This window comes from Peromyscus eremicus, chromosome 19 (assembly GCF_949786415.1).
Source record: "Peromyscus eremicus chromosome 19, PerEre_H2_v1, whole genome shotgun sequence".
Lineage (NCBI taxonomy): Eukaryota > Metazoa > Chordata > Mammalia > Rodentia > Cricetidae > Peromyscus > Peromyscus eremicus.
In genome coordinates this window covers 2,323,661-2,346,754 of record NC_081435.1, presented here as the reverse complement: position 1 = coordinate 2,346,754, position 23,094 = coordinate 2,323,661, and the positions used below count along the sequence as shown (strand labels likewise).

The 23,094-nt window shown below is 39.0% G+C and overlaps 1 protein-coding gene across 4 annotated transcripts in view; it reads right to left on the bottom strand.

The window, feature by feature from the left end:
* Rbbp8 (RB binding protein 8, endonuclease) overlaps positions 1-23,094 on the bottom strand; it is a 100,499-nt gene that overhangs the window by 24,365 nt on the left and 53,040 nt on the right. For all 4 annotated transcript variants that reach the window (XM_059246036.1, XM_059246033.1, XM_059246035.1 and 1 more), the window contains exons 6-10: positions 18,642-18,708; positions 11,360-11,535; positions 7,376-7,480; positions 3,336-3,433; positions 1,044-1,156 (exon numbers count right to left, since the gene is read on the bottom strand). In XM_059246036.1, the coding sequence (XP_059102019.1) occupies positions 1,044-1,156; positions 3,336-3,433; positions 7,376-7,480; positions 11,360-11,535; positions 18,642-18,708 (559 nt within the window). The remainder of the gene's footprint in view (positions 1-1,043; positions 1,157-3,335; positions 3,434-7,375; positions 7,481-11,359; positions 11,536-18,641; positions 18,709-23,094) is intronic.

The following is a 23,094-nucleotide window of genomic DNA, read 5'->3' as shown; positions in this document are numbered from 1 at the left end:
TAGAACAGGAGATGAAAGTGGAAACAAAGTCCACTGAGGACTCAAAATTCTTTTGTTACTATTAAATCTTAGGAGTACTTCCAAGAAAAAAATTCTTAACTACAGAACTGAATATAGGGCTCAGTAAGTGCTCTTAATAGCTATATGATCTTAAACAAGATATTCAACCTTATGGAGCCATATTTTTGTTATCTGTTTAAAGAACAGGGTAATAAAACTCACTTGACAAGTTATTATCATGATAAACTAAGAGTAATCAAGTTATCTTAAAAAAAAAAATCAAGCAAGGGCCAGGTGGTGGCAGTGCATACATTTAATCCGAGCACTCAGGAGGCAGAAGTGAGTAGATCTTTGTGAGTTCGAGGCCAACCTGGTCTACACAGGGAGTTCCAGAAAAGCCAGAGCTACACAGAGAAACCCTCTCTTGAAAAAACAAAACAAAACAAAAAACTCAAAAAACAACCAACCAAAAACAGAAACAACCCCAAAAAACTGCAAGTAAAATGCTTTATCAACATAGGTATTGTTAAAATGCTTTATCAACATAAGTATTGTTAAATATTATGAAATTAGAGAAAAACAAAACGACAACAACAAAAAACAAAAACTGGACTAGAGAGATGGCTCAGTGGATTAAAAGCACCAACAACTCTTGCAGAGGATCCAGGTTGGGTTTCCAGAACCTACATGGTGGTTCACAACCATCTCTAACTCCAGTTCCAGGGGATCTGACACCTTCTGACCACTGTTACCTCCTGGAATACATGGTACACATACATACATACAGGTTCACACACAAAACATAAAATGTACCTTTCACACCATTTAGTGTTTGGAGATATAGTAATGACTATGTCTTTAATGGGATAAAGAAAGACTGGGAGCTCCTAATGCTGCTTGATGATGCAGGAAAAGGATCTAGAAATAGTATCTGCAGCCTCTTTGGGGGAGTGCAGTATGGCTGAAATTAAGCCTTATAGGGTTTATGGAGCTACACACAAAAAAAACAAACCCAAACAAACACACTATATGTTCCGCATTACCTTAAACTATCCTCACTACTTCCTGCAGACTCCCCCGAAGGCTGCTTTTTGTGATCTCCTTCAAGACACTGGTAGAGCTCATCCCCAAGAGGGCTCGCAGGACCTTCGTGTTCCTTCAATAGTAAAATATGCTTAAAGTTGATACAATGCAAATAAATCTCAAAAGTACAAGAAGTAAAAGAAACCAGAATGAAGAACTATATAATTAGGGAGTTGTATAATATTGTGAATATATAAATATCTATCCCTGTGTTGTAGACTTTAAAGTGACTAATTTTGTTACCTAAATTTTATCACAATAAAAAAAATGAAAAGACATTGCCAATATTTTAATACTTTATATAATTTACTACTGCATAGAAATATTTCAATAACAAAATACATTAACACGAAGGGTAGAAAACACAGGTGAATTGAAAAGGATCCTTTAGAGGGCATTCTCAAGATTTAATGTGCATACAAGTCAATCAGGAATCATTAAAACACAAGTTCAGTAGCTCTGAGATTCTGAGCCTATAACACATTCAAGAATGATAGATGTTGTAGACCTGTGAATCAGACTATAAGAAAAGTCCTCTGGTATCTTCTCCTTTAATATATTTCATATTTGAACTTGCTAGATTTATGGAGGATAGTAAGGAACTAGAAACTATAAAACATATTTAAATATTCAGAAGCTAAAATTACCCACTATCACTTTTTAGAGTGAATTTTAAAAGGTTAAATTCCAAATGGAATGAAAATTAACTCAAATTTTAGAAATTCAATAGTGAGACAATTTTCTAAGAGCACATACATATTTACTGGCAAGAGCAAAGGAGGGTTATGTTAAAGCTGTCATTTGTTTGTTTTTGTAGTGCTGGTGCTCACACTCCGGGCTTTGACACAGTACACAAGTGCTCTGCCACTGAGCTAAATTCAATCCCCAGTCCTTAAAGTTGTATCACAATGGAACTTAACCTACCATTTGGGAAGCCCCGGGTTCTAATACCCAGTACCATAAACAACGAGAGTAAAACTCTGCAGTTTGGGGCTAGAGAAACGGCTCAGGGTTCAGAGCACTCGCTCCTCCTGCAGAGGACTAGAATTTGATTCCCAGCACCCATGTCTGGCAGCTCACAAGTGCCTGTATCTCATACCAACACACAGATGTACATATAAATAGAAATAAATGAATAGATCCTCTAAGATTCAACTCAATTCACATCCCAAGAGTCTGTTGCTGTGACTGCATGGAAAGGACAATGCTATGGGCCTTTCTACAGTTCTGTTCTAAGCCTTTATCCAATGCTGACTGGATAAAATTATTTTTCCCTCCTCCCTTTCTTCAGGAGGACTCTCAGGAGCTCAGCCCAGTGGTTGGCTGTGGATCTCTGCATCTGCTTCCATCAGTTACTGGGTAGAGTATCTCTGATGACAATTATGGTAGTCACCAATCTGATTACAGTAGATGGCCAGTTCAGGCACGTTCTCCACTATTGCTAGGAGTCTTAGCTGGGGTTATCCTTGTGGATTCCTGGGGGTTTCCCTGGCACCAGGTTTCTCCCTAACCCCTGAAATGGTCCAGGGGGAGGAGCTTGGTCCTACCTCAACTTGATGTGCCATGTTTTGTTCAAGCCCATGGGAGGCCTGCCCCTTTTTGAATGGAGATAGAGGAGGAGGAGTGGATGGGGGGGGAGGCGGAGTTGGGAGGGAGGGAACCAGAGGAGAGGATGGAGGGGAAACTGGTCGGTATGTAAAATTGCTGGAGATGCTGTGAATGTGTTGCTCTGATTGATAAATAAAATGCTGATTGGCCAGTAGCCAGGTAGGAAGTATAGTGTAGGCAGGATAAGGAGAGAGGAGAATTCTGGGAAGTGGAAGACTGAGTCAGGAGATGCTGTCAGCCGCCGCCATGAGGAGCAGGATGTAAAGTACCGGTAAGCCATGAACCACGTGGCAACTTATAGATTAATAGAAATGAGTTCATTTAAGGTGTAAGATCCAGCTAGCAAGAAGCCTTCCATGGCCATACAGTTTATAAGTAATATAAGTCTCTGTGTGTTTACTTGGGTCTGAGTGGGACTGGAGAAAACTCCAGCTACATAAAATAAATGAAGAAAATGTTAATTAAATAAAATAAAATAAATTTTTTTCTCCTGCTCATTTTCATAGTCCCTCTGTCTCTGTCTCTTCAGCATATCCCACTAGCCTATGCCACTATAACTGGCTCCTGTTTAATTCTTTAAGAATGGATCCAAGTACACATATCAATTATTAATAATTCATATAATTATCAAACTGATTACTTACAGATTCTTCTTGAACATTAATTCCAAGTGTTTCAGCAACAGCAGTGTCTAAATTAAAAGGTGACTTATCAGTGGGATAACTGCTTGTTCCACATATTTCTAGAGTAAGAAGAAAAAAATACTCATTATACAATTTTAGAGTAGATATATTTTAAAAAAAACAAAAAAATTAGGAGAATAAAGGTATAAAAAAAATCAAAGACTAGGGAAAAAAAACAAACCACGGTACCCTTTTAAGATGACAGTGAACAAATTTTAAACTCTATTCAATAGGTCCAAAATATTTTCTATATATAGCAATGCATTACAGATATTTAGCCTCCAAACTTGTAAAACTTTATTCACCTAAGTTTTCTACTTTTTCCATAATGAACTGAGTATAACAAGCAGGTTACATGCTTTCTTTTCAAGGAGCTTAGTGACTACACTTGAAAGGTGAAAACAGAATTTCTGTTTTCTAAGGGAAAAAAGAATTTGCAGAAGAATGTAAAAAAACAATAAAGGTTTAAATTCAGGACCCTGAATCTCTTTTGGGAAATCAAGACAAACTACACAAACTGATATCTAAAGTGGTCCTTAAGGTAAAGGAAGTGTGGCCACTTAATGAGATGGGGGGGGGGGCAGATATCTTTAAGGTTACAGATATTAATTGAATCGTGGAAGACAGAAGTAGGACATGAGCCCAAACCTGTGAATGAGGGGTCAAATTATGCTCACAATTTCTCCTGTGAACAAGAAAACGAGTCGTGAGTTTTGAAAGGCCAGATGTAAACACTTGGGTAAGAAGAATAATTCTGACTGTGACAAACTCAGCCAAGAAGCAAATCCCGACAGGAGAATGAAGCAAAAGAACTCCAACAGTTCTGATGATGCTGGTGCCTGAAATTAGTACAGAGGGTACAGAGATGTGTAAAACAAGTGGGAGGCAGTAGAATCCATGGAAAATTTGAGGATGTTTAGAAATGAGGAAGCAGAAGTCTAAGACGACTCAGCTTTCTGACTGAGGAAACCTAAAGAGATGTATACAGTGTCATCACTGAGACTCTGAATGTAAGGATAAAGATTAAGGCTGATGAAAGAACTTCAATTTTGGACATGCTGAAGATAAACTCTCAACAGCAAGCAGATTCACTGCTCTGGATTCAGGAGCAAAGTCTCGAACAGAGACTCAGATTGGGCTCTTACGAGCATATGAACAGGAGCAGACTACTTAGGATTTTACAGAAAGAGAAAGCACATTAGCAAGCTCTGTTTCAAGTGCCCCTCCCTGATAACAACAACTTTGACAGTCTAGATCAGTAAGAGAGAGGGTGTGCAAACACGTTCTCTTTCTCCATACTGGGTCCTTCTCGTCTGGCCTCTTTGTATTCTTTTCTCTCTCCATCACAAGGAACACGGCAGGAGAATAGTCAATTCTAGAGTAGGCTGGAATAGATGAGCGTTAAGCAAAGGTACTGAGAACAGACTACTCCCTTAACCCTGAGGAGAAGCTATAGCTAAAAGCAGCAAAGATTAAGAAGAGGATTTTTTAAATGGAAGATAATATATATGTACATGCCAACAAGAGAAGACCAGCAGAGTAGCTGGAGATACAATAAAATATAAGCAGACAGGCCTGGGGTATGGCTCAGTAGAAAGCCACTTGCCTCACATGTGAAAGCTCTGGTTTCAATCTCTAGCACGGGGTAAGAGGGACACACAACAAACAAATAACAACAAAAACAGGAAACAAAGACAAGAAGGCCAACGACTGAGTAAAGGCAGCCACAGAAGAGAAAAAGGAGCAGTGAGTACTGAGCATCTGCCATATGCATGTGTTCTATTCCGAGCACCCTGGGCAGGGCTAGGAATCAGCCTACATATATACAAACACAACTGTCCAAGTAACTATACATTCACAGCAATACAGGAACATCTGCGGCCTCTAGAATAGCAGTCTGCCACTAACAGGACACGAAACAGGTAATTAACACTGCTAACCCTTTCAGTTAGCCTATGGCTTTCACCTTCTCAATGGTTTAGCAGTTATTTCATCTTCCATGTGTATTACTAATTTTCTCCTTTACACGATCATCTCATCAAGCACAGAAATTTGCTGCCAATCTTAAAAACATAAGGCAATTTGACCCATTTCTCTTGCTAGTCACTGTCCCATTCTTTTTCCTTTACTGAACAATACCCTAGAAGACTCATCAATCTACACGTATGCTTTCTGCTTTTTCAGCCTCCAATTTTTTAATGATAGTTTCAGATAATCACTGTTGTACCTTTCAAGCTTGGAATCATGCTACTAGTTTACTAATGATCTCTATGCAACCACATTCTATGGTCAAGTCTAAGAGGCCATCATCTTTTCAGTACAATCATCTATCAGCACTGTTCAGTATAGCTGCTCACTTCCTCCTCTTCTCTTCAGCTGGCTTAAAAGCCACTACTGTCACGCCTCCTTTCCCACTGGAAGGTCTTTACATGGTTACTTTGTTAGTTCCTCTTCATTTTATCGACCTTTACATCACAATAGAAACAGCTGTAACACTGTCAGGGTGTGTGTGAGAGAGAGAAAAAGGGGGCTTTGGGGACAAAAATATCTTTCTTATTCTTTATGTATAAAGTACAAAGAACACACAGAGTACTTTGTGTGTCTACAGTACTAAAATTCTATGGGGAAATAACTAGGCCGGGTGGTGGTGGCGCACGCCTTTAATCCCAGCACTTGGGAGGCAGGGCCAGGCGGATCCCTGTGAGTTCGAGACCAGCCTGGACTACAGAGTGAGATCCAGGAAAGGCGCCAAAACTACACAGAGAAACCCTGTCTTGAAGAAAAAAAAAAAAAGAAAGAAAGAAAGGAAGGAAGGAAGGAAGGAAGGAAGGAAGGAAGGAAGGAAGGAAGAAATAACTAGGGTGGAAAAACGTGTAAAATGGTTCCTAGAAAAAAAAGGAGATAACAAAAATCACTGCTTAGCACAATGGTGGAGCTGCTCAGGCCTTGGTCCCTGAAATTGTCTCTTCCATCTACACTGATCTGCTTGGTAACCTCATGGTTTTAATACTATGTAAACAATTTCTACATGTATCTCAGTACTCTTAACTTTCTCCTCTAAAGATAAGCTCATACATGTCCTCCACCCCTAATCTTTAATAACCTTTATCTGAACATATTCTGAATTTCAAACAATATTTTCAAAGCCAAACCCCTGAATCTTAAGCTTCTCCACACCCTGGAACCCTGCTATCCCCATCTCTTCTGTAAAGAAGCAGTTCTATTATTCCTGGTGCCTGATCACTCTTCCCTTCACCCATCCTGCACCAGCCAGACTTCCACAATGCTCCCAGCAAGCTAACTGAAGCTGTGCTCTGCTTAGGATGCTGTCCCTGGACACCACTTGCTCCCCTAGCCTCTGCTCGAGTGTCATGTTGTAGTGAGACTCTGCTGTCTTCTCACCTGGCGTTGTCTGCAGAGCACTTGACTTTGCCTGACATGAATTTATTTTCTTTCTCCCATAACCAGACTGAAAGCTCCAAAATGGCAAAGGCTTTCTTTGTTTAGTGCCTGACATAGAAGACTCTTAAATATTTGATGAATAAAGGAATAAATCACAATAAAGTCTTTTTTACTTAAATTATTAGCATTTTACATTACATGAATTAATACTAGCATAAGATTACTTTCTCAAACACACCTTTAAGGGCAGGTGGTGGTGGTGGTGGTGGTGGTGGTGGTGGTGGTGGTGGTGGTGGTGGTGTTGTTGTTGCACACCTTTAATCCCAGCACCCAGGAGGCAGAGGCAGACGGATCTCTGAGTTCAAGGCCAGCCTGGTCTACAGAGCTAGTTCAAGACAGCCAGGGCTACACAGAGAAACCCTGTCTCAAACAAACAAACAAAACTAAAACTCAAATCCAAACACCAAACCAAATCAAACCAAAAACAACAGTAACACCAAAAACACCATACCTTTAAAATACTGCCTAATTCTGACTGTTGGTCATTTTTGCCCACCAACAACCACAATCTTAAACTTACAACCTGAATATCTACTTACTAGAAAGTGGAGAGTGACTTTGATTGCAAGTGTCAGCCACCAGAATTTCATGTTCCTCAGAGTTCTGTGGTGCAGGAGCTAAAGCCTTGGAAATTTTTCTTAATTCTAAGAAAAAGAAAGTTACAGAATAAACAATGATAAAAGATACTATCAAGCTTCATTCTGCTAAGTCAAATAAATTTGTCTTTAATGCAGCACAACCATTATTTTATTGACACAATTCTTCTAAGTCTTTAGTTTCACTGAGAAACAAAGTTGCAGGTTAGGATAGTGGGAGAGGGGAACTCAGAACAGGTTACTTTCTTGTGACCTAAGTTACCTAGGAAGCGACAGTTCAGTCACTTTTCTTATATGGGATAAAGCGCTAAGTTTATGAAAATGTTGCTGGACCATGTTTCTTTACAATCTGTCCTGAAAGGAAACTGAAACATGCTTTATTGGAAATATTTCTACTGCTTAAATATTTAGTTTCAAGATAACCAAAACGCAAGGCAAAGGAATAAAGCTGTACTTTAATTATAACTTGAAAATTAAGAAGTGTTAGAAACTTTTAACGTAAGTAAATATGATAAAAAGAATAGCACTAATTAAGTCATTAAATCATTTAAAATTATTTTTACTTTCTAAGTAAAAAAAATGAATAGAATAAGATTTAAAGAAATTGTTTTAAAGTATTTATATTATATGCTTGTTTTCTACAATTAGGAAATAAGTCAGAAGACTTTATGGATAAATGACTATAAGATCGTCTGCAGGGGTTGAAAAAAAAAAGATCGCTTGCAGTTGTTTTTCACAGATTCATATAGATAATCATGATCTAAATTATACAGATAGCTGTCTATCATGACTCAGATCTTGCCAAAACTTAAAGACCAATAAATATTCATTTAAGACATAGGGTCTTATATTTTAACTCCAATTAGATAAAGGATTTAAAAATATTTCTTCTGTTTTCCACTAGATGGTGATAAAAACTCACAAAATGAAGAAAAATGCCAAGTTTTACATTTTTCAAACAATAAAGATGTTAACTATTTTTTTATAACTTTAATTTTTATTAAAAATTTTCATATATTTTAATCATATATTTTCTCCACCCAAATTCTCCAAACCAATTCACCTTCATGTTTTCACTCAAAAACAAAACAACCAGGAAAACATTTTTTTATAAAACCCCAATCAAAACAGGCTAACTTAAAAAAGCACACACACACAAAACACCATGGAGCCCGTTTGTGTTGGCTCGCTAACTACTCCTGGGCCAGAGGCCTGCCTGCAGTGTGCTTGGTAAACCTAGTGACACTCCACTGAAGAAAACTGGCTTCCCCTCTCCCAGCAAGTTATCAGTTAGGGGTGGGACTTTGTGTCCACTTCCCATTCTCCGTGCTGGAGTTCTGTCTGTTTAAACCTCGGCAGGTCCTGTGTGCACTGCCAGTGTCTGAGTTCCTGTGTGTCAGTCCTGCCTCTGTGTCTGGAGTCCCCTACCACCTCTGAGTCTAGCCATCTTCCGTCTCCTCTTCTGCACACATCCCTGAGCTGCCATGAGTCGGATTTGATAGAGACATCCCATTTAGAGCTGAGTGCCTCAGAGTCTTTCACGCTCTCTGTTTTCAGTTGTACATCTCTTTGTTAATTACTATGTACTGCAAGAAGCTTCTCTGATGGGGACTGAACAGTGCTCTATGGGTATAGCAATATGTCAGTAGGAGTAATTTTACTGCTATATTCCTTTAGCAGAGTAACAGTAGCAGACTTTCCCTTAGGTTCATGACTTATCTAGTCTCAGGTTCTTGGCCACATTAGCAGCATCAGGTAGGGGTCCATCCCATGAAGTGGGCCTTGTATCCAATCAAAAAGTGGTTGGTCACTCCCATAACATTTGAGCCACTACTGTGCCAGTATACTTTGTAGGCAGGTGTCTGTTGTAGGTTATAGGCTTTATAGCTGGGTGAAAGTGGTTACTTTTCTCCTCTTTTAGTGCATAAAACCTTCCAGAACCATGAAAGATAGTCAAGAGGGGTGAAGCTTCTAGTTGGGCACCAGCTCAGTTTCCCCACGTTCAATAAGTAAACTGTGTCTTCAGCAATAGGGCCTTACCATCAGGTTGTGGAGAGCAACCAATAGCCTTGGAAATAGCCTGTAATATTTGTGAGGTGGTGGTCTGAGACACCTTTGGCCAACAATTCAACTAGTGTAACCCATTCCTGGCACTGGAAGTTTTACTTGGTGGCTTAAGATGTCTAGCTGGGACACTGTCTCCCCCATTATATGGCGACCCCATTTAAATTCCTTTCACATATGTATATATTTTAGGAACTTCTGCAGTAGGAGGTTTCCATGTGGTTTTTCCAAGGCTGTTAGTGTTGTCCTTTCCATACTCCTCCTTTACCTGGCCCTCCCTCTCATCACCCTCCCCACTTCATTCTAATCTAGTTTCCTTTGTCTCTTCATAAGACTCACACACTTCTACTTTCAGTTTAAGTGTAATAAGACTTACTTACACTTTCAAAGAATAAAGACCTAATTAATTTTTAAAATTTATTTTACAAATTTGTATGTATGCATGTCTTGCTTGCATATACCTATTTACACCACATGCCCATAGATGTCAGAATCAGATCCCTGAAACTAGAGTTATGGATGGGTGTAAGTCACCATATAGGTGCTGGAAACTAACCCAGGTCTTATGCAAGAACAAGTACTCTTAACTACCAAGCCATCTTTCCAGGATCCTAGATTTATTTATTTATTTTTACTTCATGTACATAGTGTTTTGTCTGTATGTATATCTGTGTATCACATATGTGCCTGATGTCTACAGAGACCAGGTAAGGGCAACACATGGAACTGGAGTTAAAAGAGTTGTGTTATGCTATGTGCTTGTTGGGAATTGAATCTGGGTCCTCTGAAAGAGCAGCCATTGTTCTTAACTGCTAAGGCACCTCTCTAGCCACATAGATCTACTTACTTTTTAAAAGCATGACTATCAACAATGTATTCACTTTATACAAATATCTTTACAACTTAGTAAACCTCCTGGAAAAGACTTTTTTATTGCCCATTTTAAGTTAAAGACTTTGTCCTTAACTTAAAATGGGCAATAAAAAAACAATCAGTGTCATATCACATAAGCTACAAGTATAAGGCCATTTGAAAAAGTAGTTTTTGAAGCATTTAGCCAAAATAGTAAACTGTGATAGAATTAGAAATAGTTTCCACAATCCAGGCATGGTGGAGCATGCCTTTAATCCCAGCACTTGGGAGGCAGAGGTAAGTGGATCTGAGTTCGAGGCCAACCTGGTCTATAGAACAAGTCCCAAGATAGCCAGGGCTACACAGAGAAACCCTGTCTCAAAAACAAAAACAAACAAACAAACAAACAAGGTATATTAAGCCAGGCACAGTGGCACAAGCCTTCAATCCCAGTACTCTGGGGGTAGAGGGAAGTGCATCTCTGTGAGTTTGAAGCCAGCTTAGTCTACAAAGTGAGTTCCAGGACAGTCAAGGGAACAGAGACTGTCTCAAAAAGAAAAGAAATAGGTTCAATAAAATATATACATTAAAAATTCCATGCAGAGGGCTGGAGGGGTGGATCAACAGTTAAGAGCATTTGCTGCTTTCGCAGTTTCTGGGTTTGGTTCCCAGCACCCACGTGGCAGGCAGCTCACAACCTCCTGTAATTCCAGTTCCAGAGGATCCAACTCTATTCTGACCTCTGTGGGCTCCAGGCACATACATATAATACCTAGACACAAACACACATATAAGATTATGCACACATATTCAGATGAACTATTGCTCATGTCTGTATATAATGCCAGCAGAAAAATACCTTATTAGTCATTTTACTAATGGAGGTTAACTTCAGTGATATCCTTGATTATCTGAACAATGTCCAGCTTCCTTCCACCAAACCAGGATACATAAAACAGTAGGTGGGTACTTTACAAAACCAGCTAACTAAAACACAACTCTGATCCTTACCATTTGTACATACAGAGTGCTCCAATTTAGTATGTGTTTGTTCTATGTATCGGACATGGAGATTCTCCTTTCTTCGTAGCCGGTTAGTGCCAGAAAATGAAAAGGATGTTATTGGTGAATCTGGAATAATGTTTTCCTCACATTCAAGCTCAGCTACTTGATCCTGTTGACCATTTCTGGAGCAAAATGACAAATTGAAAGAGAATGAATTCTGTAAATATTTATTAAAACATCTATTAAATAATATGTAACTATAGTAGAATATAAATACAAAGATATAAGAGACGCTATCCCTTGCATCTATTGTTCCAAACCCAGAGACTAGAGAAGTGTGCAGGTAAGTCAGTACAAGGTGGGGAGTATCAGCAGAATTCTAACCTAACTGAAACATCTGAAACTGAAGGAGACAGTGCAGACTGCAGCATCGGAGGCCAAAGTAAAGGTGTTTCAAATGACCTAGAAAAGCTGGGTTTGGATTGAGTTGTATGACCTAATGACCTATGCCAAACCACTGTTGACCTTATTAACTAATGAACAGTACTATTCTGTCAGCCATTTATTTTTTAAAGACCAAACTAGTTATATTATGAAAATTAACTTGTCACTTGAGTTCAAAGAACTACTTAAGAATTTTATAAACTACAATCAGCAAAGACTGACAGAAGGCCAGCAAGACGATTCAGTAGGTAAAGGTGCATGTTGAGTGAACTGGCAACCTGAGTGTGATCCTCACAACATATGTAAAGATGGAAGGAGAGAAATGACTGTACAGAGTTGTCCTCTGGCCTCCACAGGTGTTATCATGTGTCATGTGCACAACACACACAAATTTAAAATAAAATAAAAATAAATCTAGGACAAAGACAAATGTTTCCTAACAAATATTTATACTTTAATTTCCTGAATAAAGTCAGTATTATTTGTTATCTAAAATTCTATAATATATGATAAAGGACAATCTTAGAGCTAATATCTAATTAATTTTTCTAATTGATAAAAATGACTGTATATATATGTATGTATGTATACACACAGGCACATACATATGTATATATCATGTTTTGATATGTTGATACTGTGGGATGATTTAATCAAGCTAACTAATAAATTCACTTTGTAAACCCATTTTATAAAGTAAAACACTTAAAACTTATATTTGTACCAAACTTTAAATCTACAATGTGCTATTATTTTTAGCTACTTTTCTGTGCAATATATTTAACATGTAATTTTTAATAACTTAATAGTTCTCTTACTCTATATAAAAAAAAGTCATATGAGAAATCCTTGCAAGTTAATGGAGTGTAAAACTTAGGTGACCTGGCCTGAACTAACCCTAGCACTGTCTGCATTCTCAATAGTCATAAAAACTCAACCAGCAACATAAATGAGTCACAAAAGAAAATCCGTCCTGGCAGGGTCTATTTACAAGGAGGTGGGAATCACAAAAGAAACAGACAAACACACACCACCACCACAACCCCCAAACACAAAGCAGTCCTAACTAGCAGTGCCTCTGGCTATGAAAACAAGCACGAACTCTTACCCTCTTCCGCCAGGAAAGGCAGGCACTGGACAGAGGAAGTGCAACTTTTGTTTTACCTGATTTAATTGAAGTGTTCCTGTCTTATTCATTTAGTTATGCACCTGCCACCTTCCTCTAGCTTTTCCTTCTGATGATGTCAGTGTTCCCTCTTGTTTTACTTGGAGTCTACCTCTTAAAACTCCAAAACTGTTTCAGCTATTCTTTCTCAACGATCTAGGAGCCAGGGTTTCTCTTCAAAAGGGGTCTACTCTAAAAGTTTTTAAAACTTAGCTTTCTCCTTCACTACTTTGAAGAATTTATATCTCCAGTTAAAACATAATTGAACTCAATGTTATATAGCCATCATGCTGTTATTTAAATTTTCTCATCAAATTTCAACCAAAGAACAAATAATCTGATACTTTAATTCCTTAGAACCAACGTAAGTTTATTATATAAATAATTCAAAGGCTGATTTTTAAAAGTAGAGTTATTAGAACAATGTTCTTAAGGAATGCTTCATTGAGTATCTGGCTACTGGGAAATCTGAAAATGACCTTCTTGATACCCTCTCACTGCAAACAATAAACAAAAAAAGAAACACAAACTTGGTGTGAACACAGACTCCAGTCACCAAGTTATTACTAGGAGTGACACGCTTCAGGGTTTCAACCTCAGGCATACTTTGACCTTGATACATGGCACTGACAGAAGTCACTTAAACCTGTGAGAGACAGAAAGCGCAAGAGAATAGAAACGAACCTGCTATATATCAGTGGGAACAGCAGCACACGGGAGCCGCCCCGACCTAGAGCTATGAGGCAAACCTAGGAAAGTGCAACAGCACAAGAATAAATGCTGGGGGGCCACTGACATGGCTTAGCCAGTAAAGGTGCTGTAGCTAAGCCTGACAGCCTGAGTCTGATCCCTGGGTCCACATAGCAGAAAGAACTGACACCCCAGTTATCCTATGATTACTACACACATGTACACACACACACACACACACACACACACACAGTTTTTTGATTGCTGTGATAAAACAGCATGATCAAGGGAGTTTATTTGGGGCTTAGTTTCAGAGTTAGAGTCTATGGCCATCATGGTGGAGAGCATGGCAGCAGCAGGCAGATAGGCAGGCATAAAACAGAAGCTGAGAGCTCACATTTTGTGAGTGAGACTCACCTGCCCCCAGTGACACACCTCCTCCAACAAGGCCAATCTTTTCCACACAGCTCCATCAACTAGAGATCGCGTATTCAAATATATGAGTCTTTGGGAGCCATTCTCATTAAAACCACCACACATACAAATGTAATTTAAACATTTAAAAAACAGGAGCAAATGTGTCAGAAGAGAGAGAATTTGTGCTTTGCCATCTACAGGGTGACACTATGTACAGGCAGCCTATGGCGGGCTTTTTAAGTCAAGAGTGTCTAGTCACACTGAGTAAGTTATCTAACCTTCCTGCGCTCAGCTTTCCTTATTGGCTGACTAGGCATGCTTCTGCACTTCCCTCTTTTCTTTTTTATGGGAGGTTTGTAAAAAGGAAAGATATAGCTTAGTTCCTCAAATGTAAGCCAGTATTAACTACAAGTGCTATCTCAAAAAGGGTCCTAAGCAGCGAGGGAGATGCCTCAGTGAGTAAACGGCTTGCCACACAAATATGAGGACCTGAGTTTGGAGTCCTAGAACCCACACACATCTAAACACAGGACATGTGTTTGTAATCCCAGGGCTCCTAATATAATATCGGAGACAAAGACAGATAAATCCCCAGGAATTTGCAAGCAAGCTAGCCTGGTATAAGTGGGAGTGACTAAGAAGAGAAGGACAAATGCTTGAGGTGTGGATCATATGTTTGTGTGTCCTCTGACAGCTACACACAAATAACTGCAGACACACAGCTGTTCTGACACACAAGGGTATCATATCAACACACACACACACACACACACATACACACACACACACACACACACACACACACACACACACATACACATGGAGGGGGGAATGAAAAAAGATTAAGAAAACATTAACAAAAATTTAAAAAGGAGTCGGACTGTGGTGGTGCACGCTTTTAATCTCAGCACGGGGGAGGGGGAGAGGGGGCAGAGGCAGGTGGATCTTTGTGAGTTTGAGGCCAGCCTGGGCTACAGAGTGAGATCCAGGAAAGGCGCCAAAGCTACACAGAGAAACCCTGTCTGGAGAAACAAAAACAAACAAAAATTTAAAAAAGAACAAAAGAAAGGTGTGTGTATAATAAAGGGTTTCTCCAATGAACTATTAAACCATGTCTCTGAAATGTTGCATTTATACTTAAAATAACAAATTTGCAAACATAAGGCAGAGAAAAGATAAACTAATATGTATGTTTGTTTTTACTTAATATTGTCCAAACATACATAAGTAAATAGAAACAAAGATAAGGAGTTGGCAGCCTTGCTCTGTGTTTAGATCCTACCTGGATCACTGAGCAAAAACTTAAACGGCACTCTGAAGAGTCCTCATGAAGGACAGCCAACAAGTGAAAGAACAAGGTGGGCCAGGCAGTTGTTTTCTGAGGCACCAAAAGTGAAGTCAAGTTCCAGATGGTCCCAGAAGGTGAAGCCGGGATCAGCGGTGTGACTCTAAACAAGCTTAGAAAACACTCTAAACACTTCATCTTGTCAGACATAATTACTCCTGGGAAATAATGAACTTGCACCAATACTATCCAAACAATGTAAAGACATCATACAACAAATTCACTTTTAGAGTCAATAAAATGAATCCTCTGAAATTCTATATAGACTCCTTTGATCCAAGAGAGCTATGACCTCAAAATCCAGCTTATTTAATTATTTGCTTTCTGTGAATGATAGAGATGGTTCTTCTTCTTTTCTACTGAATAATTTCTTACTGCAGTTTCACTTAATAATTATCTTGCCACACAGGAAATCTGTAACATCAAATTCAGCTCACATGAGTTAGGGGAATTCAGGTAGTCAAAGAGTGACACTATGGTGTATCTGAAGTCAGAGGAAATGATGTTGCCTTTGTAAGATGATACTTGTTATTTTAAAAAACTGCTAACCAAAAGGAGAACACGTTGAGGAGAGTAAGTTACTGAAAAAGTTGGCTCAAGACGATCACAACTGTCTTAAATCTCAGAAAAGTACGGAGAACTATAACAGATTTTTTAAGATCCATTTATTTCATGTGTATGAGTGCTCTATCTGCATGTATGACTATGCCAGAAGAAGGCATGAGAGCCCACTACAGAGGGTTGGGAGCCACCAGGTGGTTGCTGGGTCCTCTGGAAGAGCAGCCAGTGCTCTTAACCACCGAGTCGTCGCCATCTCTACAGCTGCCCTCCTGCACTGTTTGGAGTTTGTCTATGTGACTATTATGTGCTTTTTAAAAGATCAAGATCAATGACTAACAGAAAAAGTCTGTGTATTTCAGAACACTAAAAATAAATTCTATATTAATTAGAATTAACATTTAAAAAACTTATTTACTGTATATATGTGTGTGTCAGAGTGTAAGCATGTATACTACATGCACGTAGGAAGCTGTGGAGGTCAGAAAAGAGCACTGGATCTCCTGGAACTGGAGTTAGAGGCAAGTGCAGTTATGTGTTCTGGGAACTGAACCTGGGTCCTCTGCAAGAGCAGTAAGCAGTCTTAACCACTGAGTGCTCTCTCTAGACTGAGAACTAATGTTTCTATCAAGTAAATGACAATTTAGTTTCAATATACTTAACACACTTTAGGCTTTCAGGCCATCACTCATTTAATTCTGTGTAATCTCTAAACACTTAGTATATTATTTATTGGTATTTAAAGATGTAAATAACAAGGCTAATACTTTCAAAGCTAATGTATCATAAGCTACATGTGCTAAATCATGTTGTAGCAAATAGGTATATGTCAACAATAACCTATCTGAAATTGTTGGAAGAACTATTCAGACGTATTTTTAATGAAAATGCACAATACACGCAGTAAGTAGAATGTAGAGGAGGTTGTCGGTGCTTCACCCCGGGGTGGGGGTGGGATGAGGGTGGGGGTGGGATGGGGATGATGACACCACGAAGACACACACCACCCCTTAAGCCCTGGGATGAGATGTGCTCGCACTCTCTGGCTACCCTGTGGTCTTGGATGCTGGATGCTGGTGCTTCGGATCAAGGCAGAGTTCTCCGAAGAACCGCACCCCACCCCTCCTGGATCCTTCGACCAACTCCTTTCTGCTTGTTGTGAGTCAACCCAGAATAAATCCCTTTGATAATCAGACAGATTCCATGGAATTCCTTATTAGTAGAGTCTGAGGTGTCATCAGCAATAAATACCTTGATAAGGTCACTGCAAAACACGTGACTATTCACATGGAGTAAGAAAATAAATACCACAAATAGCATTCCGGCAGTTAAAATAAACATAGGTTGTCAATCAGCACACGTAATAAACAAAACAACTTTGAGGCTCAGGCCACTTTTCATCACAGAAGATCAGTGAACAAGAATGTATGCATTTTTATACACTCGCTATGGACTCAGTCTTTCCTAGACTTGAGTTTTTAACGGTTGCCTATTTATTATTTGTTTATTTATTTCATTATTGGTTTTTTTTAGATAGGGTTTCTCTGTGCTGTCCTGGAACTCACTTTGTAGACCAGGCTGGCCTTGAACTCACAGAGATCCACCTGCCTCTGCCTCTTGAGAGCTGGGATCAATGGCCTGTGCCACCACTGCTGGCTTAGACTATTTAAATGTAACAGGACATTAATAATTCTGTAACATTACAGGTACTACCCTGAATTCAACAGTCTTAAAAAAAAAATCACAGGGGGCAGTCATCTTGCTGTGCCTGCTGTTCCAGCTAACCAGTAGGTAAGATAACTTCTTGAGACCACAATTTTAAAGTCACCTGGATAACAAGACTCCACTTCAAAACTTAAATACAAACCAAAACCAAAAAAGACACTAAATAAAAACAACCTAACTTTACTTATGGGATACTTTCTCAACTAAGGCTTCTTCTTCCCAGTTAATTCTAGCCTGCGTCAAGTTGACATGAAACTAACCAGCCCAGTGGGAACTAAGAAGTAAGCCCTATCTCTAATCTCAGATTAGAAAAAAAAAAAGTCTTTGTTTACATTTTGAGACAGTGCTGCACAGTGAAAAGAAGCAAGGTTTTTAAGTCAGAAGATAGAGGTTTGGTTCGTGCTCACACTACTCACTAGTGAAGAAACTACAGGTGAGTCATTTGACTTGGTAGCTTTGCATCTCTCATCTGTAAAATATGGATAATAAACTACTCTGCAGAATCACAGTTTGGATTAGGAATAATACAAAGCAGAAGAGCAGGGAGAATGGAGGATAAAAAGTAATTTTCATTCCTACAGAGAAGGGAAGAGCGATAAAAACAGAAGAGAGACGTGTTTATATGCTGAGAATTCTGCAAGAGGAAGTACTTACTATAAAGCCTCCAGAACACTGGAAAAAGAAGTAAATAATCTGAAATATTTATTTGAAATACAAAGTAATTCAATAATTTTTCTACTACTTATGTTATTTGAAGCTTTAAATGTTTTAAGATGCTGATAGACAGTCCCCTAAAACATAAACAAAATGCAGTGATTTTCTTTGTATTTCTTATTGTAGAGCACTTTGTAATTTTAAAAAAATGAAACTGTGACTATACTTTCAGTTTGTACAACTAAGTATAATAAAAGAAAGAAAAGCTGCTATTGAGAGAAAATACTTACTTAATTTTCTGCTGTAGCTGCTCAGAAAGCTTTTTGTTTTCTTCCTGAAGAGTATTTTTTTCATTCACTTAAAAACAACATGGAAGAGAAAGCATATTGATATTCATGTCAGGTTCTTAAAATGTCAACATTTATGAAGAAAATTACGATTTTATTCCTTTTCTTTTTTTGAGACAAGGTTTCACTCTGTAGCCCAGGGTGTTTTGGAAACTATAGGCCAGGATAGCCTCAAAATAAACAAACAAACAAACAAAAAAACCAACCCAACAGAAATCCTCCTGTCTCAACCCCTTAAAAGGGATTGCTGGGATGTGAGGCATGATACCCAGCCAGAAATGAGGATTTCTAATCCTAAATCATAATGTTATGCAAGGTCAGTGCTACTGTGCAAAACTAGCTTGCTCCTGGGTAGTGATTACTGCATTTCATATTGTGCCAATTCTATGTAACTCATTAACTGATAATTTTATATAATGCTTGTGGGCAAAATATTAAGGAGTACAGTCTAATTATTCACACTTATGACAAGAAAGAATTCCATCTGGGTTATTCATTCCTATTTTCAAATATTATGTTAGACACTTACCTTGAAATAAATTTAATAACAAAAATATTTCCTAGTGTTCCCAAGGTCTGGGTTTGATAGCCAGCATTACAAATAATAATGCTGAATATTAATAAAATACAAGCACAATTGTAAAATCAATCTTTCTTCTTTATTATACCTTTTCATGAATAATTTAAATATATCCCACTCTAAGTTGTACCTATTAGAATCTATCTCTACTAAATCTTCCCGTCCTTATTTAATTTATAAAGCTAAAAGGTAACTATAGAATGTACTTTCCACTGGAGACAGCCCCAGGATCCTATCAGTGATTTGTATGTTACTACGGGTTAAGTAAACATTACTAAACTAGGAGGACAAGATCTAAGAAATGTTACAGCAAAAAAAGCCTCCACCAATAAAAGTTAATCATATTCTAGAAATTGATCAAGAAAATAGCCACTTATAAATCCAAATGTTTTTTGTTTTTGTTTTTGTTTTTTTTGGGTATTTTTCGAGACAGGGTTTCTCTGTGTAGTTTTGGTGCCTGTCCTGGATCTCGCTTTGCAGACCAGGCTGGCCTCAAACTCTCAGAGATCTGCCTGGCTCTGCCTCCAAGAGCTGGGATTAAAGGCGTGTGCCACCACCACCCGGCCCAAATGTATTTTCTTAGAGTGAGTAAATGACCTTCTGAGTAGAATCTGGAACTTACAGGGACTATGGTGGACAGACAGATCTCCTTGGGAAATAGAATAGAATGCTATGGATGGATTGGGGACAGGGCTGGAACAAGAAGATCAAGTGGAAAGTGAAGGGAATCCAGGGAGAGACAGCTAACCTAAGGTCCTTTGAAACAGTAGAAGCTTCCTAAAATATATACATATATGAAGGTAATCTAAATGGAATCACCAAATGAGGGAGACACAACCCCAAATGGACATCTTCTGTCACCAAATGAAGCTTCCAGTACCAGAATTGGGTTACATTTAATTGAGTTGTTGGCCAACAGGAACCCCAAAACAACCCAGGCTTTTGCCAAGATTGTATAGATTGTTCTCCACAAACTGAGAGCAAGGCCCAGTGCTGAAGATAACACCTACACAACTCACTGAACATGGAAAATAGGGCTACTGCCTACATTGAGCCTTCATCTTTGGTACAGGAGGGTATTCTGCATGCTACCAAAGGAGAAACCTAAAAACCAACCCAGCCACAAATCCTTTGATCTACAATGGTGTCCTGCCTGCAAGACACATTAGTTTGTAATGGTGGCACAAAGCTCGTGGGTATAACTAACCAATAACTGATCTGACTTAAGGCCTACTCCATGAGATGAAACTCATATCCAACACTGCTTGGGTGACTGAGAACCTGAGACTAGACAGCCCAGAGTCCTAGGTACAACCAGATACTACCGTTCTAAAAAAAAACAAAAACAAACAAACCATAGAAATAAAATGACTCCTAATGACATTCTGCTATACTCACAGATCAGTGCCTTGCTCAGCCATTATCAGAGAAGTTTCCTCCTGTAACAGATGGGAACAAATACAGAGACCCACAGCTAGAGAGTGAGAGACCTTGGAATACTCAGCCCTAAATGGGATGTCTCCATCAAATCCCTCCCCTAAGGGATCAGGGGACCCTATGGAAGAGGACCCAGAAAAGAGTGTATGAGCCAGAGGGAATGGAGGACACCAAGTAAACAAGGCCCTATAAGTCAAAATGATTGATGCACATATGAACTCAGAGACTGAGACAACATGCACAGGACCTGTATGGGTCTGCATGAGATAGAGTATTAGAGCTGAAAGAAGTAGACACAAGCCCCCATCCCTCACCCAGAAGCAATTCCAATTGATAACCACTTGCAAATGAAAATTTAGTTTCCTCCAAGGGAGTCTCACAGGGAAACAAGCTTTAAAAGTAGGCTGCATGCCCAGCAGTAGATGGCCAACAGAAAATGAATGTCTCATAATGTCATGTTAGGGCTCCTCCTTTCTTTTTTAATTAAATTTTTTAAAAAATTACTTTATTTTTATATATTTTTTCTTCTCTCATTTTACCCTACAGATAGAGCCTCTTCTTATATAGTATAGCTTCCAGTTTAGTGTTTTTATGGGATTCCAGCATGTGCGTGCGGATGAGTGGGAATGTTTCTTGTGCCTTCTCTTGGGCTCTTTTCCTTCTGTTTGTTTTGTCCTATTCTGCTATGTTCGTTTTGTTTCATGTGGTAATATTTTGAACAAATAAAATTTGCCTGAAGATCAGAGGACAGAACAAGCCACTAGATTAGACATAGAGGCCAGACAGTGGTGGCACACATCTTTAATCCTAGCATTTGGAAGCAGAGATCCATCTGGATTTTTGTGAGTTCAAGGCCACACTGGGCTACATGAGATTAATCCATTCTAAAAGAGCCAGGCAGTGGTGGCACACACCTTTCATTCTAGCACTTGGGGTCACACACCTTTAGTCCCAGCACTAGGAAGGTTGAGACAGAAGTGATGCGGCTGGGCAGAGAAAGGCATATAAGGCGGGAGACAGGAGCTCTTGCTCTTTCAGGCTGAGGGGTTGGTGAGATAAGAGGTGGTGGCTGTGGCTGCTCGGCTGCTCTGATCTTTCAGCTTTCACCCTGATATCTGGCTCTGGGTTTTTATTAAGACCAGTTAGGATTTGTGCAACAGATCTCATGTTATTATATTATTATCTCACAGAAGTCTGTTTTCTAATGAGAGACGGAAAGGGGGAGGATCTGGGAGAAATGGAGGGAAACTGTAATCAGGGCATATTATGTGAGGGGGAAACAATCTTTTTTTTCAATGAAAGAAAAAAAAATCACATTTACCTGAACAAAACTTATCCCAATCCATGTGAAGTCATTCTGTAACATGACATTTTTTTCATATACACTAGCAATATACAGAGGGGAGTCATGGGACAAAATGTATAAAATTCAGCCTTTTAGTTCTTACCTTTGCAGTAGGTCTTAAATACTGTGCCAGATGTCAATTTTAACATCCCCCATTATCAATCCTATTTCTTTTATTTAGAAATAGACTGGATTGATTGGCTCTTTCATACAATGGGCCAATACTTAATTTCTTCAAGATATACATTTGTGGAGAATGTATCCAGTAAACTTCGCTTTTTAATTTTGAAAAATGAATACAGAAATGGGAGCTGGAGAGATGGCTCAGCGTTAAAATGCTTGCTGTACAAACACGAAAACCTGGGATCACGTCGCCAGCATCCACATAAAATGCTGCTATGGGGGCCCATGTCTGTAATCTTAGTACTAGGGTGTGGGGGAGGGAGGCAAAGACGGGGTGACTTCCCAGGGCTTGCTATCCAGCCAGCCTAGCTAAGATCGTGAACCCCAGGTTCAGTGAGAGACCCTATCTCAAAAAATAGTATGAAAAGCAACACTGACTTCTGTCCTCCACATGTGTACTTAGGGCACATGAACCTGCAATCACATGTGCATGCATAAATCACATATATTCAGAGAGAGATAAATGAACTGAACAAATCATTATGTCAGATAGAGAATTAGTACAAAAAGGAAGACTGAGTATAATTAGTGATGAAAATCTTTTAATACTAAACTAAGAAATTAGGATTTCTGATGGCTGGTGATAAATTCTAATACTACCTGTGGGATGGGACTCTGTGCATGTCTCTGAGGGACTATACTGATTATGTTGAGGCAGAGTGGAGAAAGAGCTGAGCACCAGCACGCACGCACGCATTCAGTGCTCTCTTTTCCTGACTGTGGGCACAACTGATGAGTTACTTGAGCTCTTGCCACTGTGACTTCCCTGTTGTGATGGATGGGAACTGTGAGCCAAGATACGCCCTTTCCTCTAGTTTCTTTTGTTAGAGCATTTTATCATAGTAATAAGA